Below are 26,811 nucleotides of genomic sequence, written 5' to 3'. Positions count from 1 at the left end.
CATGTGGCAAATTCCAGGAACGATTATGCGGTAGAAAACTGCTGTAATTTTACGCCTCCAGCCCCTCCAGCGCCATCTGGTTTTTCTAGCAGTTTACCTGAACCTGAACCGTCAACAGAGATGCTAGAAGTGAAGACATGTCTTCATTTTGAAGACATTTTTGTTACAAAAAAGTGAAATGTCTTCGCTTGAAGACATATGAAGACGGTGAAGACATGTCTTCACCTATACGGGGTGAAGTGGCTGTCAAATTAATACATTTTCGATGTCCCACGCATAGGACTAAAATGTTAATTTTGACAGGAACCAAAAAATTTGCTGGGAATTTCCCTTTACCGAGGACCATTTGAAAGTTGCTCTCTTCACTCCTACATGAGAAAGAGATAGCAACACACCATGCCCTTGGTCTTCACGGTCTTCACCATGCAATTTAAATGGGCGGAAAGCCGAAGGAAGACAAATGAAGACATCAGTGTTGCCACATATTCATCTGTACTGGAAGGTAAAAAAATCTTTTTCATCTGTACTTTTGCTTTCAAAAATCTGTACCAAAATCTGTACCACAAAGTTGGTTTGTTACATAGGGAAACCTGGTTTGTTTGCTTTAAAAAATAGAAAAATCGCAAATTACTGATTTCTTTGATGATATTGGTACATAACCTTAAAGACAGACATGTTTTGTTTTGTTTGAATTCATGTCAAGAGGTGCTCCTCTATTGATTTCAAGTAACAAAACTGAAAGAAAAAAATTAGTTTTTGACACCCAAAAAAATCTGTACCCAGCTGTACTTTATGACAAAAATCTGTAATCTGTACCGTACATAATCTGTACCAAAAAAATCGGAAAAATCTGTACTTTTCCAGATAAATCTGTACATGTGGCAACACTGGAAGACATTTTTCCTTGATTCGTGGATACTTTTCAAAAAATCACCTGGCATCCCTGACCGTCAACCAAAATTTTCGTTTGACAGATTTGACAGCTCACTGATTTTAATATCAGCAGCCATCAAAAGTTTAGCAAAATTTTGCTTCGTGTCGGAACTGCAGAAAATAAAATATCAACTTTCCTGCTTTTCAGTTGCTATGCATGATATTCCAGTGTTTATGCAGTAATACTTTGAAAAGTGCTCTTGTAAAGTGTAATAGCAGTTGAAAATTGTAATAAAACGTTGACGGAAAAAGGATTTGTTTTCGTTGTGCGAAAGCTGTAAAATCGGAAGCGTGTTTGTGTGTTTCCTGAATTTGCCGCGCTAATTATCAGATTTTTCCATTCGAGGTGAAAAAACTAGTGGTTCTAGCACCATTTAATTTGTCGGTAGGAAATTTTCTTCCTTCTACATGAAAAAACTGCATGTCACATACAGGCACAGCAACACAACTATATTTTGTTTACGTTCCCTGGTGGAAGTGCAAGCTGAATTATCTTTCCCGCTTTGGTCGGCTCTGAACTCGGAGTGCTGTTTTTTGGACAAGTTTTCAAAACTATTGTGTGCTCGATGGGAAGCTAGTGTGAAGCATAAATTAAGTATGTCGAGTGCAGTTTAAAAGTATTGTAAATACAAGTCGGAAGGTAGCACATAATGTCGAAAACAACAGTGCTGTCAGTAACGGGAACTACAGGAGGAATAGCCGGAGGTGGATCTGGAGGTGGTGACTTTGATGTTCCTGGATTCGAGCAAAGATTGCGTGATCTAAAGGATACGCAGGACAGTATACAGCAGCTATCGGCGTGGTGCCTGCAGCGAAGGTCCCACCACAAAAAAATTGTATCTAGCTGGCTCAATGTGTTGAAGCAAGGTAAAGTAATGTTTGTTTTCAAATTGTAAAATGTCACTGGCAAAACGTTCAAGTAATATCTTTGTATTCGGCCTGTATCTTTTTGCACGGTTCTTCTGTTGGGTACTCTTACCACTGCGTCCAGTATTTTGAATTATTGTGGTATGCCTCGTTTTATTATTTTCTATGCGCTTCAAGCTTACCTATCACTTATTGAGGAAGTGACAGGCTGGTAGCTGTAGCGAGACATGTGCCAATCAGGGATGACTAGGTTTATGAACCTAGTACCCTGATCGGCGACGCCAACCAGATCTCCCCTTTTTGAGATACTGCAGTCTGCGTACTATTTGTGCTCCACGATTGCAGAGCAAGTGTTCCGAGGTTAAATATCATCTTGAACGAAACCGATATCCCGAAGATGATATTTACTCGGACAATGTCCTGTCGCAAGACCGGTAAGCTTGCTGAGATGAGAGATCTCTCTTATTGAGACTCAGTGACTTTTGAGTAACTCTCATCCTCGACGTTATATATTTTATATATTGAGAATGCTGGGATCTCTCTTATTGAGACTCAGCAACTTTTGAGTAACCCTCATACTCGACGTTATATATTTTAGAATTGTTTGAGTGATTGTACAGTCATCCTACTGGCCATAACTGTTCGGCTCTTCTTTTGTTTCAGCCCACCCTCCAGCACACAGTCAGAGATCAGGCAGAGTGAATCTCGACCCGTGAGTAGAGAGTTGGAGCCACATCTTCGTTTGTCGACGAATAGACGAGTCGGCGTGTTCAGGAGAGACGAGGATCAGGACTGAACCTCTGCTGGCGCATCGTTCAAGTCCTGTTCCTCCCCTATTCTCCTCTCCACCTCATTCGTTTCTTTGTTTCCAGCAGAGAGACCATGCACAGTAAAAAATCGTCCACTGCATCAGTAACGGGCTTGATGCAGCAAGGGCAAATTATTGTGGAGGGCGCCCTGGTACTCCACAGACTCCGTTGCGGCGAGAGAATTTATAGAACCCCCTCCAGCATTCATCTCTCGGCACGGGTCGCGTAACACCTTGGATTAGGGGTTTATCCATTCAAGTTTTTACATAATAGCCATGGATAACAGCTATTTAAGCCATCCTCCTCTAGGGGCTTTGGACCCTCTGCTTTGGTTCTTAGTAGTCTTACCTCCTACAAGAACTGTCTTGCAGGTGGAGAGTTTACAGTCAGCCTTCGTATAAGTGCCCCCTTCTCTGTCCGCTTGTGACCCTAGTTTCCACCGGTTGTCCGATTTCCACTAAGGAACATATCCCGGATGGTACCACGAGGAGGTAGAGATAGGAGTTGCTGAATAAGAGGCTGTGGAACTTCGTGGTAGTTCTGGAGCGCATTATTCAACCATTTTACCATCCATGGCTTTAACTAGTATGAAAGGTAGCTGCTAAGTTTATTAAAGTCTTATTTCCCGTTCGGGTTTGGTTTTTGTACAGGGCCTATTGCAAATCAGGTCAAACAGAGCTACAATTACATTCTGTAAGATTATAGAAGATAGAACTTATCCTAAAATCACGCTTGGGGAATGTTCTGTGCCTAAGATCTTCTATATTCTGATATAATAACTCTGAGCAACTTTCATGTTCCTTATAATCCGGTATTCACATCGCTTTAGCTCCTGTACAAGCAGCCAGTTGCTAAAGATGTCATTGTCGTTATTTCAATTCATTTTTTGATGTCCAGCTATGTCACTTTTTTCAATTACTATAAGATCTTTCTTTTTATTTTTCAGTTAAAGTGGAAAGCCGATTAACACTGTTTTACCTGGCAAACGATGTGATTCAGTATAGCAAACGGAAGAATTACGAGTACGTCGATAGCTGGGGGACGTACCTGCAGAAAGCAACAACCCTGGTTCGAGATGAAAAAGTGAAGCATAAAATATTACGCATTTTCAAAATCTGGGAACAGCGAGAAATCTATAACGATGAATTTTTGGCCGATTTGAACGGCCTTTTGAGTGCAACATCAGCGAAGAAATGTGACTCGTCGAATAGTGTGTCCCTCTCGGGATCCGGAACCACCACAACGGTAACTTTGGCTACCGGTCCAACGAGATTGGTTGAGGCAAAAAATGCAGCTGCGGCCGCTGCTATCGATATCGAAGATTTTCAAACGGCTTCACTTGTTTCGACCATTAAGGAGTGCGTCAAAAATGAAACGGACACAGATACAACTTTCAAGAGTCTGAACAAAACCCCCCCACTTGACGTAGAGCTGGTAAAAAACTCGATTAAGGGCAAAGGTGAGTTAAAAATATCCTGTATTGATTAACTTATACCGGTATTTCGAAAAACGGACGACTAACCATTTTGCTTTAATGAAAAAATGCGATTTACAATGCAAATAATCAGAAGCTGTTTTTGAGCGTCTTAGTAGAATTTTTAAAAAAAATTCACTACAACTATGCATAATTAAAAGAGTCGCATTATGAACTGAATTTGCGCATATGAGGTGAAATAAATAACAAACCATTTTGCTACACACGTTAGAGGGCCGAAGGTTATTATAAGCTTTGCTAAATGTAATGTATACAACAATGATACATTAAATTTAGCAAAGCTTATAATAACCTTCGGCCCTCTAAGGCGACATCCATTTAGTACGTCACGCAAATTTTGACCAAAATCAACCCCCCCTCCCCCCCTTGTCACATTTCGTCACACATTCGTGACCCCCCCCTGAGAAAGTACGTCACGTCACGGCAATCCCCCCCCCCCCCTTCACAACAAAAAAAATTAAATATTCATTCCAACCTTTTTATTTAAAGCTATCAAATGAATTTCAGCAAATAAAAAAAGGAAACTTTTCGAGCTTATAAGTCATCGATTAACGGATTTTGAAGATGATCTTCAATTGCTGCAATCGGATATGCTTCAGAAGTCGCTGATGTGCCGTCGAATAATGTTTAGCGCATATCTACGCCCTTTACATTCATCCACTCAAATTCGTCTGATCTAGTTGAAAGAATCAGGACTTCCAGCTGACGTCTTGCAGCAACACGCCTTGGAAGAACTTTTTTGAGGGACTTTGTCTTTTTGTGTATTTCTTCAATCGTGTAATTATTCAACACTACCTTAGATGCGAAATTTAATCCGCAAGTGGCTTAAACCCTATCCTTCAGAGAGCTTTTGAGTGAGGGGCAGTATAAATTATACCGAAAAACCTTAAAAGCAGCCGTGGAACTTCGGTATGAGTTTTTGTTCATCGATTGAGTTCAGCACGAATATCAAGGGAAAACATTGCCGTGGGTCTCTGGTAGCATCCCGTAACCCTTCAGGAGTTTGTGCGACTGCTATTTGCGGTTGCAAAAATCTTTTAGGCAGTACGGTACTCAAGCAGCTCTTCAGCGGTGTACTGCATATTCTGTAAAGCCTTAATGGAGAATTCATACTACATAGAATAAATGAGTCCTGTTCACACATATATGTTCAAAAAAGTGTTCATTCAAAAAATTTAACTATTTGTTTTAAAATCTATCAGTACGTTAATTTTATAGAAGCCTTCAATAGTTGTATCTTCAAATGAAGGCTAAATTTTAATTTCCCGAATAAATTTTCCATTTGATTTTTTTTTTCATGTGACGTCACATAACTTCATACCCCCCCTCCCCCCTACGTCACAAATCGTCACGATTAGGTCAACCCCCCCTCCCCCCTATATGCGTGACGTACTTTATGGATGCCCCCTAACGTGTGTAGCAAAATGGTTTGTTATTTATTTCACCTCATTAAGCGCAAATTCAGTTCATAATGCGAATCATTTAATTATGTTGAGAGGTTAGGAGAGGAGAGGTAGCTCCGCCCACAAGGTTTTTTTTTGGAATTTTACAATCGCCAAAGCTAAATTTGCCAATGAATTGCCAAAGTAAAAAATATTGAAATTTACCCGAAACTTTTACCATGAAATGCAACGTTGAAAAAATTCGAGCACCAATGAACCCTTAGTTTCGTTAGAGGCATTTGTGATTAAAATAATAAATGCGTTTATGCACAGGGTTGTTTTTTGATATGTTGGTCAAATAAACAGCTATTTACTTACTTTAGAGGTGACGGTCCGTTACCGATCCTGCCTAGAACGATGGTCCTTCAGTGCGCTCGGTCCTGGGCTGCCGTTCGCCAATCCCCTCGAACACCAGCTAAATGTGCATCATCATCTACAGTGCTCATCCATCGGGTGCGGGGTCTGCCCGAAGGCTGCGGCCTCTTTTTGATTCTCCGCTGAAAATAGTTTTGGCAACTCTTTCGTCGGGCATTCTGTCCACGTGCCCAGCCCAACGCAGCCTGCCCTACCACACTATATCAGCATATTTGTATGGTTGATAACAGCTCGTAGTTTCTACTTCTACGCCACATTCCATTTCATTTTACCACCAAATATAGATTGCAGAATTTTACACTAAGAAGCCCCCAAGCTCGTTGTTCCAGTTGGAAGTTGAACTGTTTTATCATCGCAATATTATCGACATTCATCTTGTTTCTGCAACATCGATAACCATACTTTTGCATTATCGACATTTGTCTACACCCGCCGTAGCGACATTTGTCCTGTTTAACCAACGTGCCTTTCTTCTGCTTTACCGATGCGACATTTGTACTGCACCCGCTTAGTCGACAACGATCTAGTTGGAACTTTATCTGCGCAGCCGTTTTTGTTCCAATATGAATTTGCACCATTTAATGGAACTCCCGTGGAACATCGAACGCAAGTGGTGGGGGTATTTACTTATGTACAACATTATGTATTTTAATAAATCGCTTGTGCGACTTGTACACTTTAGGTTAGGACAGCGCTCCTTGTACGTTAGTTTTAAGTTTTAAGTGAAATATACCGCGTTTATATTCCGTACCAGTGTTTTACTAGCAGTGTAGTCCAAAGTGAAGAACAGTAATAGTCCTGACTCTAGTGCAAGTGTTTCCATCCCAGCGAGTCTGCAGAAGCAACCTAGTGCTCTGCAAGTAGTGATCCTGTGAAAGCAAGGTGTCCACCAGGAATCCTTATTCCGTCGCCTTGTTTGCTTCTTCCGACAGAAGCCCTACAGTCCATTTTGCTTGTTCCACCGAAGAGGAACATATGGTCCTTCGAACCGGATCTCCGAGCCGGTTATTCCTTCTTGCCATTGGATACGCTGCTAGTTTGAGTGAAAAGTGAAAACGAACCCGAAGAATAAACACGTTAGTGAAGTGAAAAAAAATGCCAATAACGCATAGCCCACAGGGGTCGCAAGGGGCTAAGTCGCCCAATGATAAAGATGCAAGTGATAGTGAAAGTGAAAGTTTCCATGGTTTCGATGAAGGCGCGAAGCGCCCTTCTACAAGTGCTGTTGACAAAAGGATAACGGTTCTTTCTCGTCAACAATCTCAAGCGCAAGCGAAGATTCAGCGTATCGCTGCGATGATAGAAGATTCGATAGTTCCGCTTGCCCAGCTCAATGTGTATGTGAAGTGTGTAGAGTCAGCATATCAGGAGTATTGTTCTTTCCACAACCAATTAACAGCGGTTCTTTCCAATGAAGAAATGGATGAACATGATACGGATTACGCTATTTTTGAGGAAACATATCATCACGTGATGATTCGACTGGAAACCTTAATCCTAGAGAAGAGGAATTATGTTGAGCCAGCTCCGCCGCAAGTGGTCATCCGTCAGCAGCCTCTCAAGGCACCGGTCCCAACCTTTAATGGACTTTACGAGAATTGGCCAAAATTCAAGGCTACCTTTCTCGACATCATGTCTCAGTCCAATGATAGTGACGCTATCAAGCTATATCATTTGGACAAGTCGCTTGTAGGAGCTGCTGCAGGGATACTTGATGCCAAAACGGTGAATGAAAACAATTACGCACACGCTTGGGAGATACTAAACGAACGCTTTGAGAATCCACGAGTGATAATTGACAATCACATCAAAGGTCTGCTAACGATGAAAAAGATGTCAACCGAATCACATCGAGAGCTGCGTCAACTACTCGATAGCTGTACAAAGCACATAGAAAATCTCCGGTACTTCAAGCATGAGCTGACAGGCATCTCCGAGCTAATGGTGGTTCATTTAATTTCGGCCAGCATGGATCGAAACACGCGAAAGCAATGGGAAGGAACAATTGCGAAGGGTGAGTTGCCAAGCTACGATGGCACAATCACATTCCTGAAAAAACAGTGCAACGTACTAGAAAATTGCGAAGAGGTAGTTAAGTTGCCAAGTAGTTCCAAGTTAGTACAGAAATCAGCATTTTCCCCGAGAGTAACCACGAATGCAGCTACAGACAGTGTTAGCGAGTTGTGTGATTTCTGTAAAGGTGCTCATAAAAACTTTCAGTGTGACATCTTCAGAGGCATGAATTTATCGCAACGTGTTGAGAAGGTGCGCGAATTAGGCATGTGCTTCAACTGCCTCCGGAAAGGGCATCGTATAAAAGATTGTCCCTCCGAGCGTAAGTGCCAAAAATGTCGAATGCGTCATCACACGCAGCTGCATGATGATAGCGTGTGGAGATCATCGAGATATCAGAATTCAAATCCATCAGTTACCGGTAAGCCACAATTTGATCGTTCTCCTGTACTAGCATCCAGTGCAGAAATTAATACTAGCGATGCTGTAGCAACAACTTGTTCAATCGCCAAGTCCAATGCTAAGCGGACAGTCATGCTTTTAACGGCAATGGTCAACATCGTCGATCGTCGAGGCAAGGCTCATTCTTGTCGCGCTTTATTAGATTGTGGATCGCAAGTCAACCTTATCTCCAAACGAATGGTTGATTTGATCGGTTTGAAAACTTTTCCCACCAGTGTTTTGATTGCTGGTGTTAATAACAAGGCAAGCAAAAGCGACAAAAAGGCCAATGTGGAGATTTTGTCAACCAACAACGATTTTCGAACAGTCCTAGAATGCATCGTAACACCGTCAGTAACCGGTTTAATACCAAGCTCGTTTATTGATACTCGCAACTGGTGTATACCTCCAGAATTCCAGTTAGCCGATCCTTATTTCAACGCTCCGCAAGCGGTCGATTTGCTTATAGGTAACAGTCATTTCTTTGCATTGCTGAAACCAGGTCAGCATAAGCTTGGAGCGAATTATCCAGAACTCCGCGAAACTCGACTTGGTTGGGTTGTAACTGGAGAAGTATATGAGCCATTAGTCGAAGCTGACTCCGTGTATTCTCATAAGATAACCGTTGAAGACGTTCATAAAGCTATGCAACGTTTCTGGGAAATAGAAGATGTCGCCGAAGCACCAGTTTTGTCTTCAGAGGAGCAGAAATGTGAGGAGCATTTTCGTGCCACGCATAAGCGTGATTCTTCAGGACGGTTTATCGTTCAGCTGCCGTTGAAGGAGAATGTTGTTCATCTGTCCAACTGCCGAGATCTTGCATTAAAGCGATTTTATATGCTAGAACATCGTCTTTCTCGTAACTCAGCGCTTCGGGAGCAATATGTAAAATTTATACAAGAATACGAAAGTCTTGGCCACTGCAAGCAAGTTGACGAGCGGAAGGATCTTCCAGCTCAGCGAAATTGTTATTTGCCTCACCATGCCGTAATTCGTCCAGACAGTACTACGACAAAATGCAGGGTTGTTTTCGACGCATCTGCTAAGCCTTCAAGTTCCAGTTTGTCTTTAAATGATGTCCAAATGGTAGGTGGTACTGTTCAATCTGATTTGTTCTCCATAGTATTACGGTTCCGTAAACATAAATATGCATTCACCGCAGACATTAGCAAAATGTATCGCCAAATTTCTGTAGATTCTAGCCAAACCAGTTTGCAAAGAATCTTCTGGCGAGAAGGTTCAGAATTACCCTTGAAGGTTTTAGAATTGACGACAGTAACATATGGAACAGCAAGTGCTCCATTCCTAGCGACACGATGCCTGAAGCAGCTAGCAGACGATGAAATAAATAATTATCCAATGGGAGCTGCTACTGCAATGAACGATTTCTACGTTGATGATGTCCTTTCAGGCGATGATACATTAGAATTGGCATTAGAGCGACAAAGGCAGGTTAAGCAACTATTAGCAAGTGGTGGTTTTCCAATCCATAAATGGTGCTCGAATTCGGACGAACTACTGGCATATATTCCTGCTGACGAACGGGAACAAAAAAAGGTTTTAGCAGACACCAACACGAACACAGTTATTAAGGTTTTAGGAATAATGTGGGATCCGCAGTTTGATCAGTTCATGTTTTTATCGAAGCCTTCTGAAGCGAATCAATCCTTTGATGTGCCGACCAAACGGATAATATTTTCTGGAATCGCGAGATTATTTGATCCGTTAGGACTCGTTTCTCCCGTAATTGTATTGGCTAAGATACTGATGCAAGATTTATGGCGCAGCAAGGTCGGTTGGGACGAACCAGTCGACATAGAGCACCAGTTAAGATGGAAACAGTTCCAGAACGCTCTTCCTCAACTTAATGATATTCGCATTCCAAGGCGCGTAATTTCAGACGACTGCAGTGTTCTTGAACTTCATGGATTTGCTGATGCTTCCGAACAGGCGTACGGAGCATGTGTTTACGTCCGCAGTATTCACTCCAATGAGTCGGCGCAACTACAGCTGCTTTGCAGTAAATCAACCGTGGCACCATTGAAAAAGGTAACAATACCCAGGTTAGAGTTGAGCGCAGCACGGTTACTTGGTCGCCTCGTCGCCAAGGTATATCCGACCATAAATATTTCTTTCCAGCAAGTGGTTCTTTGGTCAGACAGCCAAATTGTTTTGAGCTGGTTAAAGAAACCTACCGAAAGGCTAGATATATTCGTTCGTAATAGAGTAGCCGAGATACAATCAACAACACGTGATTTTTCCTGGAAGTATGTACGCTCATCGCAGAACCCTGCCGACATTCTTTCTCGAGGTCAAATGCCCAAGGAGCTAGAAAATAACACGTTATGGTGGAATGGGCCATCTTTTCTTGCGTCAGCATATGATCAGTTGTCGGACCCAGTAGAACTTCCAAACAGTGAACTTCCAGAGATGAAATCTTTAGTCACCGCCCTACCTGTAACGAAGGAACAACCATTAGCTGTGTTTTCAAAATATAGTTCATTTAGAAAATTGCAACGAATCATCGCTCTGATGCTGCGATTTATTCATAACTGCAAGCAACGAGATCCAGCGGCACGAGTCTTCAAGGAATTACCAACAATCGACGAACAAAGAAAGGCGTTGCTTGTGATCTTCAAGGTTGCTCAAAAGCTTGAGTATAGTGATGAAATTATGAGAGTAAAATCTGGTAGGATGTGTAAGAAACTAGCCGCTCTCGGTCCGATTTTAGTGGATGGATTGCTAAGAGTTGGAGGGCGAGTTCAACACTCTAAACTTCCATTTGCTTCTATGCACCAAATCATTTTGCCCAATAATAGTCCTATTACCAGATCCTTTATTCGCCAGTTACATGTTGAGCACCTTCATCTAGGTCCAACAGGTTTATTAAACGTTCTTCGGCGAAATTACTGGGTAGTTAATGCTATTTCCACCATCCGCTCAGTGACAAGAGCCTGCATTAAATGTTTCAGGGTGCGACCGACAGAAACATCGCAGTACATGGGTAACCTTCCTGCCTATAGAGTAACGCCCGCACCGCCTTTCGCTGTAACCGGTGTGGATTATGCTGGACCATTTTTTATCAAACAAGGTGTACGGAAGGGAGCTACAGTGAAGGCTTATATTTCAGTTTTCGTATGCATGGTTACACGAGCAATACATTTGGAGTTGGTGTCAAGCATGTCAACTAATGCGTTTTTGGCAGCCCTTCAGAGGTTCATCAGTCGTCGAGGTATCGTTCAGCAATTGCATTCAGATAACGGTACTAATTTTCGTGGCGCTTCACATGAATTAAATCAGCTGTACCAGATGTTTCAAAGAGAGCAGCAAGCACATAATATCGAATATTTCTGTTTGTCAAAGGCTATTGATTGGCATTTCATACCACCGGATGCTCCAGAGTTTGGTGGTTTGTGGGAGGCAGCAGTAAAAAGTACCAAGATTCATTTAAAAAAAGTATTGGGAAACACATCTCTCAATTTCGAACAATTTGCAACTGTTTTGACGGAGATTGAAGCTGTCCTGAATTCACGTCCTCTCTTCGCAACCACATTGGATCCGGACCAGATTAAAATAATAACACCGGCAGACTATCTTATCGGTCGTCCACTGACGGCAATTCCGGAGCCCTCCTTAGAGAACATTAAGGTTAATCGATTGGACAAATGGCAGCATTTACAGATGTTACGAGAACATTTCTGGAAGGCCTGGAACAGGGACTATCTTAGCAGTCTTCAACCTAGGAAGAAAAATTGGAAGGTAAATACAAACATCATTCCAGGAACGATTGTCTTGATTCACAATAAAAACTTGCCACCGCTTCAATGGAAATTGGGGACAGTAACTAAAACTTATCCAGGCACCGACGGTTTAGTACGCGCTGCAGACGTTCGCAGTGAAAACACCACTTTTCGTCGCCCGATTACCAAATTATCAATCTTGCCGATTGAAGACAACAAAGCTGCTTGCTGCATGATAAATGCTAATCTAAAAGGGTATAATATTGGCAAGGAATGAATTGAAAAGATATTTCAACGGGGCGGAGTATGTTCCAGTTGGAAGTTGAACTGTTTTATCATCGCAATATTATCGACATTCATCTTGTTTCTGCAACATCGATAACCATACTTTTGCATTATCGACATTTGTCTACACCCGCCGTAGCGACATTTGTCCTGTTTAACCAACGTGCCTTTCTTCTGCTTTACCGATGCGACATTTGTACTGCACCCGCTTAGTCGACAACGATCTAGTTGGAACTTTATCTGCGCAGCCGTTTTTGTTCCAATATGAATTTGCACCATTTAATGGAACTCCCGTGGAACATCGAACGCAAGTGGTGGGGGTATTTACTTATGTACAACATTATGTATTTTAATAAATCGCTTGTGCGACTTGTACACTTTAGGTTAGGACAGCGCTCCTTGTACGTTAGTTTTAAGTTTTAAGTGAAATATACCGCGTTTATATTCCGTACCAGTGTTTTACTAGCAGTGTAGTCCAAAGTGAAGAACAGTAATAGTCCTGACTCTAGTGCAAGTGTTTCCATCCCAGCGAGTCTGCAGAAGCAACCTAGTGCTCTGCAAGTAGTGATCCTGTGAAAGCAAGGTGTCCACCAGGAATCCTTATTCCGTCGCCTTGTTTGCTTCTTCCGACAGAAGCCCTACAGTCCATTTTGCTTGTTCCACCGAAGAGGAACACTCGTCGAACAGCTTCTTTTAGTATCCATTATTCATGTTCGTAAAGGGCCAGCGGAAGGATTAGTGTTCTACAGAGCACCAGTTTTGTGCGTATTTGCAAATTGCGGTGCTTCAGATGGCTACGTAATTCACGAAAGCTCGATTCACGGCTGCAATTCATCCTTTTATTTCGTGGCTTACATCGCTGTCACATGTCACGAGCGTACCAAGGCATATGAGTTCCACTACTCCACTACTTCATATCGTTCCACCCAGCTCCATCTGGGCACCAACACTATTTCGGCTCCCACGTTCCATGTTAGCAACTATGCACTACGTTTTGGCGGTGTTAATGGTACGTTCCATTCTCGCTGCTTCCGATTTAAAAGGCCTAAAGGCCTCGTCTACTGTTTTACGGTTAATTCCGATGATATCGACGTCTTCCGCAAAACCAAAAAACATGTGAGATATCGTGGTGATAGTTCCGTTCCTTTCCACACTCGTTTTTTCAAAATAGCACCTGCCAATGTAATGTTGAATGGCAGCGGTAAGAGAGCGCATTCCCTTGCTTAAGTTCATCCACCATCACAAAAGGGTCTCACCTGACGCATTATATTGACCCATCCTGCGGCACGAACCAGCGTAATTAGTTTGGTCGAGAAGCCATATTCTATACTAGCTGACCCGGCAAACTTCGTACTGCCACCAATTGAATTAAATGCCGTAAATAGTAAATTTTGGATGTACTCAAAGTGTAGGTTAAGTTTTGTGCGTTTTTGAGAAGTTTAGCTTTTGAGGGAATGGTTAATTGACTACCGGATTTTCATAGAACATCTGTTTCTTACAACTGTGCTAAACCATTAGTTAGAAATGGCAATCAAAATCGTAAAATTTATTGCCAAATATACGCTAAAAACATGTGGAAAATGTTGATTTTTCAATTCTCAGTACCCAACAGTTGTGCTGAGTGTCAATTTATTTTTTGTAAAAGTAGACTCGATGTTATTATATAACGCCTAATTCCGTCTACTGCAGTTAACTGTCTAATGATATGGAATATACATTCAAAACTTTTTGAGAACAGAATCATTGCACCAACAATTATATTTTCATTGCCGCCGAAATCTATGATTGTTCTGTTCAACGCCCTCAAATGTTTTCTTTCGCCTTTGTGCATTCTCCCATTATTGATTTGAAATTTTGCATGTTCTTTTTTACGCAAATTGTTGGTTTATTAAACATATAATTTGTTGACACTTTCGACTTCCTCTATCGAAATCAGAGCTTGGTTGTGATTGCCACCGTAATTTTTGAATTTAAATTTGATATTCATATGTATGAAATGAGAATGTCAATTAGATTCATTAGATTTTTAATTTTACTTATCAATCGATTGGTAAGAATTTACCGAATGAATTATACTCTACTGAAAGTCCTCAAGCAATTACCTTTGTTAGTATATTATACCAATCCGATAGGTTTCATTATTCCTCAAAATATAATCAATGTTATTTGCTAAATTCATTTCTTGCTGGGCTCCTCAAACATACGAAAATGCAAATAAATGTACGCCTTGTCTTATTTGTCTTCTTTATTACTTTGGTATTTCAAAACAATTTGAAACAGAATTATAATTTTATGAGCCTTTTTGCACTTTTAGAAGTCTAATTAGAAGAGAAAAGAACAAAAAATAATTAACGTTGTTTTCAATACGATTTATTCTAATGGGTTACATGTACTTTTAGTGTTAATTTATTTCAGCTAATATTCTTTTCAAGTACACTTTTCAATTAAATTTAATAAATAAGGTATATTCTTCACTTGACGGTCATATAGTTTCATACCTAATTTTTAGTCATTGAAACATTTGTAAACATGCATTAGAAACGCATACAACGTAGAAAGTTTCCAGTTCTGGTTAATTTCATTAATTTGATAAATGATGTGAAAGAATTAGTTTTAGACTATTAGGCTCTTTTATAAACTGAACCCCAAACGCATTATACAACATTTATTATTTTTTAAATTTGCTAGCCTATAAAACTGTTTATTAGCAAGAATAAAGATTCTGTTTCAATATATGTACATATATTGCATACCATATTAACGGACAACTACGGCAGACGGAATTAGGCATTATCTATAGCTATCGAATTTACTTTTACAAAAAATAAATTAACAGCCAGCTTAACTGTTGAGTGCTATAAATTGAAAAATCAACATTTTCCACATGTTTTCAATGAATATTTGGCAATAAGTTTTAGGATTCTGGAAAGATTACCATTTCTAACTAATGTTGATTTCAGATAATCGCCGCCACCGCAATGTTTGTTCGATTTAATCGACGTTTTTCGGCGAAATAAGTATGAAGATTTTTAAATACCAGTTAGTCGGGACGTTTCGAGCTACTACTGGTCTTCGCCCATCATCTGCGGACAACTTTTTCGTCCATTAGGTTCTACTTGGACTTGGAGAAAGATAAACCAAGTAGAACCTAATGGACGAAAAAGTTGTCCGCAGATGATGAGCGAAGACCAGTAGTAGCTCGAAACGTCCTGACTAACTGGTATTTAAAAATCTTCATACTTATTTCGCCGAAAAATGTCGATTAAATCGAACAAACATTTCTAACTCAGTTTCTAAGTATTTCAGTATTCAGTATTTCTAACACAGTTGTAACGAACAGATGTTCTGTGAAAATCAGGCACTATTGACCATTCAATCAAAGTTACCCTCATCAACATGTTTGTTAGCCCAGCAACGACGCTTCATATTGAATGCGACGCCGGTTGATTTGCACCGATAATAATCATAGTAGTCTAAAACATTGTCTATGCGACGAATGGCGGGAAAAGTAAAATATCGGTTTTTTACTATTTTTCCGTTTTTCGCGTAGATTTTTAATATGGTTTTTGCGTATAAACCTGAAGCAAACCAAAACACATCAACTGAAAAAAGAATCATGCAATTCCGTCCTGCCGTTCTTGAGTTTATCCCTTACAAACAAACGAACCAACTTGGTTTTATTATATAGATTATCCGTTAAAGCTAGTTTCGTTCGACTGTATCGGACGCCGCCTTAAAGTCCACAAACAGATGAAGATGCCTGCAAGTTGTATTTCTTTTTTTATTATAGTCACTTTAACAGCTTGGGTCATTCGTGACTTCTGCGCGGTTGGGAATTGAACCCGGGTCCTTGGCGTGATAGGCGTGAATGCTAGCCACTACACCGGGATTGTCCCCCACATTTCTGAAACTTGTTTAGTACCTGACGCAGGGTAAACATCTGGTCTATTGTCGAGTGACCCTAACGAAAACCAGCATGGTACTCGCAGACGAAAGACACCGCTAACGGTCTCAGTCTACAGAACAGAATACTCTCCATTAGTTTCTTCGAGCCTGTCGTAGAACTCGTCCTTAGCATTATCGGATTTATCGTTTGTTGGTACGTATACATTGATTAAGCTGCAGTTTGAGGAATTTTAACAATCCTTTTTGTTGTTTGGATATATTGTGCCCTTCACCCGGTTCTTCGGTAACTGTTCAGGGGAATTTCAAAGTGCAGTGCTGTAGTCAATATACTTTTCTATTGTCTTCAATTATACCTTGCTCGCGATCAATCATGACAAGACGATTCACCGACATTAATCTCGAGCTTAATTCGGACCTCTTAGTTCTCTTAGTCCGAGGAACGGCGTTCAATTGACCGACATAAGTTAGTTCGGCCGGCTTTTTTTGCTTGGTTAACTCGCGAGTCGGGCACAGACCCAATTAGCAATACGCTGCAGCCCATCAACTCGCACAAAAAAAATTATACCTTGCTCGCGGCCAACATCACCGGTTTTACTGTTTATCAACCCACACCTTCTTCTTAATTTCCTGTGGTCCCTGGGTCCGAAAATCTGTAGACTTTTAAGCATAAATCGCTCAAAACCGTTTCGAGGTACTTACTGAGACCGACGATTAATTGACAAATTTTAAAGTTCAGTCTAGTACTCTAGTCTAGATCACTGTCATCATCACTAGTAGAACAGTTGAACAAAAGCGGTTTTTTTTGGTTTTATGGCGAATAGCTTGCTCGAATAACGGATTCGATCTTGCAATTATCGATGCGCTCTGATCATTTTATATAAAGCACTGATTTTTGAAAACATCTGGTTCCAAAAATTTGATATCTGCGCATCCCAGTTGAAAAAACTATATAAATTATTTGCTACAGATCGAAAACGAGTCGAGGACATTGAACGCGAAATCGAGGAAAATCTTGTACACTACCAAAGCTACGTGCACAGCTTGAAGACGGAACTAAAATCCAGGAGAATGTTGCTCACTCTGCTGGAACAGGCTGAAACATTCTACCACAATCAACGCGGTGAAGTGAAAGTTGTGGCCAATGTGCGTAATCTCGTATTCCACTATTGTCTTTCGCGAATGATCATTTGACCATTGCTTCCTTCCTACCCATAGGCATACAGAAATTTCGGCAATCGGTTGAAAAGCATGAAGAAAAAGTTGGATGAGTTGACAACTACTCTGCCAAGTCCGATTCCTTCGCCGGATATCAATGCGCCCTCACCGGAGCCCGACATGGATCTTCAGCTTCCGGACGACCAGAGTTTTTTCAACGTGAATGGAATGATGAACAGCTATATGGATGGAAACTTGCCTTTCGATATAAACGATTTCCGGCGTGATTCTCCGACCACAAATGCCGGTAAGTGATTATAGTAGGTAGATTATATGCAGATGTATTTTAGAAACTAACGACTTTTGCCATTGTATAATTAGTAACTAACATGATTCCTCCTGTGTGTGTTATATCGCCCGCAGTGCAATCAATACAAGTGATAAATTCTCGAAAGGAAGAATCGGAGGGAGTGAATGACTTTTTGAAAACGTTTTTCCCAGATTCCAATAATCAGCCATTTTCCGCTGGTAGGGGCAGACCAGAACCACATCATATTCCGCCGCATTCTTCTCATTCAGGGGCCAGCGGTAGCGGCGCCTATGTACCATCACATAGCAGTAATTCTTCTTTGGAGGATTATGCAAATGGAGGTGCTTCAGCTGACTATACAGCCAGTCTGAACAGCTACGGAGTTCCGTCTAGTGTGGTAGGCAGTGCTTCGGACTACGGACTTCCAGGTCTTATTCCGCGGCAAAACAACCATCATCCCGTTGGCATGAATAGACCTTTTACCAGTGGCCCTCAGTACAATCAGCCAATGCTCTCGGATTACTCCACAGGAAGGCCACAGCCAGTTGCGAGGGGCCCTTTGCTACCGCCACCAGCACCGGTTAACTTAGATCGAAGTGATGAGTACAATTCTACATGGGATATGTCCATGACTTGGGATGGACCACATGTGAGTTTTTCGCTGGCAGTTAGATTTAAAAATAATATTTTGATGTACTTTATTACGTCATACTTCTTTTTTTTTGCTAGGACCAATCCGGTTTCCAAAGTCTTGATACGCCGGTGTCACCACCGCACTACGAACGGAAGGGTATCAACTCCAATGTAATTGAATACATTGATGGGGTGAATGACGACGAGCCGTTGCAAGATGTGGATCATCGGCAACTTCCTAACATGCCAATTCCTGCCTTCTTGAAGGACAAAGGTCGGCTGATGGATGTGGATCATCGTAATCTAATCTCGCTGACTGGTTCACCTGGCCCACTGCTCAAATCAAGCTTGGACGATCTTGAAGATATTGACGATGATGATGACGATGCTGATTTGTTGCTGAAAGCTGACAATGATAACGATACAGAATCGCAAGACCAAACGCTAACAGCTGCAGATGCTGACAAATCGAACGCAAATTCGTCAGACCTTGGTTCATTCTGGGGCAGCAGTGGCGACGTTGATCTCAGGCACGCTAGCTTACTAGAACCCCCGCCACCACCAGTGCCCGCTCCAACGGCTGCTACTGTTAGCAACAGCAGCAACGGTAGTACTGCCACAACAACAGCGAGTGAAACGAAGGATCTCGATTTGCGGATACAGTCCATACAGAAGGCACTCGATTCGCATTTTGCAGCATCAACTGACAATTCCAAGAGCGCCGAGGATACGGAAAGCAATATGTCCTCACTTCAGCTGCTACAAACACCCACTTCGTTACTTGAAATTGACGATTTTCTGGTGAATTTTAGTTTTAAGTTTATTCAATCATTTGGTTGCAATGATGTTTGTTTCTTTTTTTTTTGTAGCAAAATTTCGAAAGGGAGAACTTTGACCTTAGCAAGCCGCCCACTGTGTTGATGAGTAATCAATCAGAAATATCGCTTTCGCCTCCTCCATCGCTTCTAGATGCGGATGCTTCGACACCCAAACGGACACCGCAAGAGCATAGTAATGGTTAGATTTATGCCAGTGCATGTCTAGCATACATACTCAATAAATTTGCCTGTTTTTCAGACGCCACGCAAAATGATGCAAAAAGCCCCGTAGAAAACAATGAAAGTGTTGACATGGATCTTTCTGATGAGGAGTATGTCCCTGAGCACCCAACAGATTCTACGTCAGGTAAGAGTGGAACTTCGTCGGACAAGCCTTCCGCTTCGTCTCCTCATTCTTCAATTTCATCGCTGATTACGGTGGTGGGAAGTAGCAACTCAAAATCAACCGCACCAGTGGCCGGTACAACTTCAGTCGATTCGACGATCAATTCTCTTTCAGCGCCAATACCAGAAGACGACGACGATATCCCGTTGGAAGATTCTACGGAACCGTACGAACCGTTCGAAGGTGAAGATGTCGATGATCCGTTACCGGAAATACCTGATCTTAGTGAAAATGTACAAAGCATCAGCACGGCAACAGCGACTCCTACAACGCCAACCGCTCCAACGATTCAACAAACTCGTCCCCCTTTACTGCCGGATCCAGAATTTCCACCATCCTTTGCTTTCCAGCAGCAGCAGCAACAACACCAACCTCAACCGCAAAAACCATGGGAGCTAGCACCGCCTCCCTTGAACAATTTTGGCAGTCCCAATATTCCTAGTTTGGCTGATTTGGCTAATTTTGGAGATTTTCCTAATTTGGCAGCGGGGCTGAACACGTTTAATCAGCCTCCACCAAACGAGTGGGGTCAACCATTGTGGAGCAATCAAATGGGTGGCCCTAATGGCGGCGTTCCAGTGGGTGGCGGCATGAATCACTTTGGTGCACCTAATCGGCCACCTTTCGGCGGATCTCCGTTTGGAAATAACAAAAACAACTTTAGGAATCAATGGGTTGGTGGACGAGGCGGTAATGGTGGTGGAGGAGGACCAAGGCACGGTTCACCGTACTTTCGTGGTGGTGGCGGCGGTGGCGGTATGCGAGGAGGTGGTGGACGAGGCAATTTCCGAGGATTCCGTGGCGGGGGAGGTCACCATAATAACAATCGAGCTGGAAATTGGTAAATAATTTCACAGGTTCTTTCTGTTTTCATTTTGTTTGCGTGCGTGTGTGATTGCGCGATTGGAATACAATAGGTCTGTATGCTTGCGTCTGTATGTGTATACTAATGACAACTATAAACCGTGCAGATGTAATTTACAGACAATGGACTCAGCGAATAGTGGCGCCAAGATTTTAATTCTAAGCTGACGCTGAACATGTTTTACTTGTTAAATAAATTGGTGAAACAAAAAAATCTGGTTTTAGAGGTTATTCATGCTGTTTTGAAAACTTTTCGTTTTCCTACATTTTGAGCTACAATCAAGTAGGATTGTTGAGAATATGATGCGTTTTAAAAAAAGTCTGGCCAACGTATCCTATCTGCAAACGTAAAATAAGCAAGTGGAAATTTATTTCTAAGTGCTAGTCTGACCTGGAATGGCTCTCACGCGACTTGTTTACGCTTGCTTATGTATTTTCTGCCGTAGTTTTAAATACGGAAGATCAAGGACATTTACAAATTTTATCTGTATTGATCTTTGACGATCAGATGTTTTTGGGGAAATAAACTTTTTCTTTGGGGCGTTTTATAAAAATACGAAAACTATCTTTATTCCATATTTTTTTATATAATATTTAACTCAAAACATACATAAAAATTGAGTATTTTTTGAATATTTTTTCAAAAGTACATTTTTTTTATTTTATTCAATTTGAAAACTTGTGTGATCGCTTGAAACTTTTAAGGTTATGACAGAAATGATAACTAAAACATATAGCGTTTTTGTTTTTGCTTAGGTCCAAACAAGTTCCACTCTAGTTCCAATCGAACGGCTGTCAAAACGTTTGTTTTTTTCACTCAGGTTGCACTGAGTTTCGCTCTGGGTTGAACTTTTTAGACAACGGGTTCGCTCTGGGTATTTTTACAGTTTCAACCCCGCCTTGAGCAATACACTAACAACCTGAAAACATTTGTTTATTCTCCCGAAAATGTTCGTTTATTGAGTGGTTGGGTTGGAACAAATCCGGGTTAAAAAACAAAAATGCTAATAGTCAAGTGTTGCGTAATTTGCGGTATCGTATATAATGTCCTGCCCACTGCGGATATCAACCCCACCAGGATTCAAAACTGGTAATGCGCAGTAGATGAGGCAGATTGCTCTTTTAATTTCGTCTGTTATACATGACGTGAAAAATAATCCCAATGCGATGCGGAATAATCTGAAAAAGGGAACCAAATTTTGCTAATATGATTTGCCATTATAGACCAATTAGATGTGCTTCTTTTAAGACCAAATACAGTCAGTCCACAATCATGGGTCACTCACAATTGTCGGTCATTTTAACATTAACTGCCGATTAATGCATGAATGTTATACTAATTTATTGACAAAATTGTTACCCATAGGTAAAACTAATAATTTGACCAATTATTAGATGATATTGAAACAGAAATTAGCAGCTAAAACTAAAATGACCCATAATTGTGCGTGACCCATGATTGTGAACTGACTGTCATAAAAATGCACAAAAATCAATGCAGATAGAACCTAAAATGTAACTGCAACTAACCTTATTTCTGATGTCGGGGATGTAAAGGTTAACACCTCTCGTTAAATGATTACCTTTATTCTATTGAGATTATTTGGAAAACGGAATGCGAAACCTGGAGCAGCTAATGATACTTACCTATTTCGCTTGTTCATTGTACGTCATTGCACTGCGCAAGTTTAGTTTGTGTGAGCTCATATTTAGCTATTTGTTTATTCTAGGGATCAAATCTAATAGAGCAAAAAGAAAATCAAACTCCTTTTTTAAGTAGAATTCTGCTCTGCTTAGTCAGTTGGTATCAAGAAGACTAGTTTCAGTAAACTAGGATAAAATGACAGTGAAAATCTGTACGTTTATTTCTTTTTCTCCTTGTAAATACGAGTGTGTAAATTGTTAAGAAAAATGTAGTATAAGCCATTAGTACTGCAGCCTGCTATATACAACAGTAATCTAAACTATTAGATTGTGGCACTTGGGTAAAATAACTCTTTCTATTTGATCTTATTCGAAATTTTACCTTAAGGTAGAATATTCTTAAGCTAACTAGTTGGATAGTTTTCTTTTCGCTAGAATTACACAGGGCGAGCGTTAAACAATTAGATATGGAACAAACTACGCGTTATTAATTCTCATGCAGAATTACAGCTAAATGAATGGAACTAGACTCAACATGTCGTGTTTGACACACAGATTATTCAAAGCAGAGATCTGCATACTATTTCCCAAATAAAAATAATTTGCAATTAATACAAGACAGAAGAAACGAAAGCGAAACTTTACTGAGATGTAAGAAACGTGTAAATATAGCTATTTATGCAAATTTTCTGTACTAAAAACCATGTGCATGTGTTTCAGAGCTACTCTTTACAATTAGAAAATTATCACCTGTGAGGCAGCGTTGATTCTTTTGAAGATCTTAAGTTGAGTTGATGAACTGTATTCGTTAAAAACTTAGATACAATTTTGAAATAAAATCGTGCAAATGATGCAAGCTCTATTTTACAAGTAGTATAAAATCAAAGCCTGTAGCTGAATCTTTCGTTAGCTATTTTCGGTACACGCTTGGCGTGGCAAATGTTTTTGTAACCAAACCGTAGACATTGCATCACTAAGCTAGTACTACTTCATAAATACAAGACTAATCATATTGAAAACAGTGTTTTAGAGTTGCAAAATAAAATAACTGTGTTTGACTATTGTGCATCTTTTCGCATCGTGTTACAGTTTGTATCCAATTTAATGGTTACCTTTCTAACGAGACTCTCATATCGTATCACGGATCACGGATCAGAGTATTTTTATTACAGCCGTTTCTGAACAATCAATCGAATTTGAATTCGATTCGATTTCGAATTCTGAAGTATGATTGCGAAAAAGTGCGTGCTATCTTCCTGTTATTTTTACGAATTACTATTCCTTGTGATAAACGATTTGATGATTTAGGGGAGTGTTCTGCTAATTGATTAGCGATATGTCTTTCTTCTGTAGTTTTTTCTTTTTCTAACTTTCCCTTCCAAATCAACTTATCTCCGGGGTATTGACCGGACCCACTCCTTTAGAACCACGGTAACGCCATTGCCATTGTACCACTGTATAGTCGCATTTGTGCAGTAACAGGTTGCCAAGTTGAACCAGAGAACGGGAATCAACCTCAAAAAGTTAGCAACCTCTTTTGAACTCCTTTTGATAAATTTCCTGGTTTATGGTTCCAAATGGTACGAAAGCGACGCTTTTCGTTTCGCGGCTGCTAATTGTTTGCCTAACGCGTGACTTTGTCGGTCTCTTTTTTATGTTTCAGTCTTCCGAGGCACTTCGCCGATCGAACGAGATATAATTTTTTTCCGCGTTTGTCCGAAAATGATCCCGAGTATGTCCGAGTATGTTTCAACATCCATAGCTCGTAATCGTATTTCGTCAGCAAATTTTCCTAGAGCTTGTTTGCGCGTTGCATTTTTTTGCATCCAGATTCCGCTTCGTGTTATAATCCGGCACAAAATTTACCTGAGGCTTCTTCAATCAGTCGTTTCTTTCTGGACATAGGATTGCAAAACTCCTGCTATTTTCGACTATTCGACTAATTCGTAATTCGACTATTCAACCAACTCATAAGCGGGTAACCCTGGACTTTCAAAGCAAACATACAGGATACTATACAGGATCGATTTACGATACGCTTGTTCCGATGACGCCATGACGTAGATAAATTCCCGGGATCCAGTCGCTCTTAACGTTGTTAGGTGAAATATCAGCCAGGTTGACATGATGCATCCACTGAACTTATCGTACATTAATTTGTGCAAACATTGTCAAGAGTATACTCACGCAGCAACAGAAAATTTGAATCGACGGTAACAATTCAACATCAACCGCTCCAGTATTTTGCACAAACCAGACAGACCCAGGAATAGGAAATTCGCGACAATGCTTCATTCTCGTCATGTACCGAATGTAGCTTCAGAAAGGGATTGTTCTGTGCGCATCATCGAGTAATGGTATTATCTACTGTTTTTGTTCCAAAATAGGGCTAGACTCGCGGCGGCCTTTTAGGAATCTAATTGTTATAGACATGGTCCGCCTCCGCAACGCAAATTGATATTTTACAAACTATTCGTCATACAGCCAAGGGAGCTACGTAAATTAAATTCTGGTCCACAGGAAATGAAAATGTTTATGTACGAAAAATATTCATGTTCTTGTGAATTCTCCTACTAGGTACTGTGAAATAATGCTTATTCCTCATTTTGCTACATTTTTGAAACGAATCTTTCGTTCAGCCTACTCAGTATTTTCTAACTGGGCATAATTTACTGGAAAAGTTTTGAATATTTTTATGTTTGCTGGTTTTCACTAGAACAGACCTCTGTCAGCAGCAAAGCTGCGTCACCATGAATTTCTAGATTTGCTTCTTTTACCATTGTCCTTGCGAATGCCGGTCGATTAACGTTTCAGTTGGAAACTCGGATTGTGGCTTGTCGAGTTTCCGAGTTTTCTGGTGATGAGAAACAACGGCAATGATATGGACTTGTTCCAGAGTTGTATCCAGATTTTATCGTGGTTAAAATCTATCGTTTTTCAAAATCAACAAACACCTATTGAAGAGAGTTCTTGAAGTCGTTGATCTGTGTGTGATCTGTTGATCATTATGAGGCAAAACGTCGTAGTGTCGATTTTCTCGTGGACCCGTTTAGGGATCACCAACTTGAAGAGTATTGCGAGAATAATAGTAAAATAGTATACTGATCTTCTTCAGTTGGTTTTTCTTGGAGGGCTTTGACCAAGATACTTTGCATGAAGGCTACCGCAAAAGCTGTGATTTCCAAGATACTGCTGGACAGCTGGGTTGATAAGGTTCAGTCAGACCTAAAGATCTCTGGCTGACATGTAGCCTATTGGACTCCATGGTCTGAAATGTTTGCTTCAGACCCACACTTTGTATTAAAAATGAAGTCGCGCAGCCGTATCGAAAACCCGACGTGATTCGCCCTGAATATATTGTATTTTACCAATTCTATAGCGCCCGATGTGATGAAGTGTTTCTGTGAACAAAAAAAAGTGACTCGTGACTTCGTAATTGACCATGCAAAAGCGCATCTGAAGTGGAGGGCAATAAGAACAATCCTGGTAGACCCAGAAGTCTCCGATTGAATCCGGTCGAAGGACCCCTCTGTGAGGGAGAGTTATCTTCGTATCTGCAAGTAACCAAATCAAGTTAATTTGGCCACTGACCACGTTCGGAAGATGATCGACCAGAATCTGTCGAATATTGCTTGCTCTTGGATGATGAATCAAACGTGAAGAAGTTTTTAGATATTGGGCAGCTCTCCGGGCTAAATTTTTATATGATCATAGCACGACGTGATCGGATAATATTGTGCAGCTATCAAGAGGAAGTTGTGAAAGACAGCAAAGGTGGCTCAAGATATTGTACAAGTGGCCATGTATCGAAAAAATCGCAGTTGTGCTTGATCAATAGCCTTTGCAAAAGGAATATGGTAACGATGATTGTTTCGTCGGTTGGTCCCGCCTAATTAAAGCACGTGAGTCTGTGGATTCATTTGTTTAATTTATAGTTGGTTGTTTGCATACCAGTTGGTACAAAGTAGAGGAAACGAAAGGACTAAGGTTCGTTAATAGGAATTGCACAGTTTGGTTCATTTAGGAATGGAACAAACCCTTTTGCATATGACAGCGCTTCTAGTGGATGGCTGTGGCACTTTAAAGCCTATGTTATTGGGAGATACCCATACGAACATCGGATATTGCGCAAATCGAACGTGCATCGGAAGATGGAAGATATCAACATTCTGGGGAAAACAAAAAAAACATGCAAAATCATGCTGAAAAAATCCATTGCGGTTCGTGAATAAGATCACAAAGGTGCTAAAATTGCCAACATATACTGTCTACTTAAAAACTATATGGTCACATTAACGATAGCTGGAAAGTCTCCTACCAATCGTAGGAGTGGAATAGTCGATCGTAACTGCAGGACCATGTCGAAAGAGCCATCAACAACAATCCGAATATTTCGGACCGTACTTTGCTGAAAGGTTTTTTGCGTCCCTCATTAGTCGACAAAAACCTTGACCCGGAAATCACTAACACCACCTTTTGGACCACCGTTCGAAAACAGACACTGATGAAGCCTGCAAGTTGTAGGCCTTAATACGTATCTCTCGCGAATAAATATAAACAGTAGAATTTAATTGGAAAAGTTTTCTTTTTATTTCATTTCAGGACACCTTTTGTAATTTAAATGTCCACTATTGTGTTTAACCTTCCTAGTGCATTGGGGTCGTTTTCGACCCAT

General features: G+C 40.8%; 1 protein-coding gene across 2 annotated transcripts; it reads left to right on the top strand.

Moving 5' to 3' along the window:
• The first annotated feature begins 1,022 nt into the window (after positions 1-1,022).
• On the top strand, positions 1,023-21,050 carry LOC128740036 (uncharacterized). 2 transcript variants are annotated; one of them, XM_053835545.1, is made up of 9 exons: positions 1,023-1,800; positions 3,556-4,068; positions 17,274-17,449; positions 17,522-17,768; positions 17,885-18,420; positions 18,501-19,205; positions 19,274-19,421; positions 19,482-19,589; positions 19,743-21,050. In XM_053835545.1, exons 1-9 carry the CDS (start codon positions 1,584-1,586, stop codon positions 20,471-20,473), a joined length of 3,381 nt encoding a protein of 1,126 aa, XP_053691520.1. In that variant the 5' UTR covers positions 1,023-1,583; the 3' UTR covers positions 20,474-21,050. The 2 variants fall into 2 exon arrangements, with proteins under 2 accessions (XP_053691520.1, XP_053691519.1); XM_053835544.1 differs by having other exon boundaries at positions 19,482-21,050.
• The last annotated feature ends 5,761 nt before the right edge of the window (positions 21,051-26,811 follow it).

Source organism: Sabethes cyaneus, chromosome 3, assembly GCF_943734655.1.
Source record: "Sabethes cyaneus chromosome 3, idSabCyanKW18_F2, whole genome shotgun sequence".
NCBI lineage: Eukaryota > Metazoa > Arthropoda > Insecta > Diptera > Culicidae > Sabethes > Sabethes cyaneus.
The sequence above is the reverse complement of the archived record's forward strand: the minus strand, read 5'-3'. Positions and strand labels throughout refer to the sequence as shown.

Bases quoted from the DNA above. Each gene is read 5' to 3' on its own strand.
- LOC128740036 (XM_053835544.1), top strand. From the start codon at position 1,584: ATGTCGAAAACAACAGTGCTGTCAGTAACGGGAACTACAGGAGGAATA. The intron at 17,450-17,521 runs GTGCGTAATCTC...TCCTACCCATAG, and splicing joins AAGTGAAAGTTGTGGCCAAT to GCATACAGAAATTTCGGCAA. The intron at 18,421-18,500 runs GTGAGTTTTTCG...TTTTTTTGCTAG, and splicing joins TGACTTGGGATGGACCACAT to GACCAATCCGGTTTCCAAAG.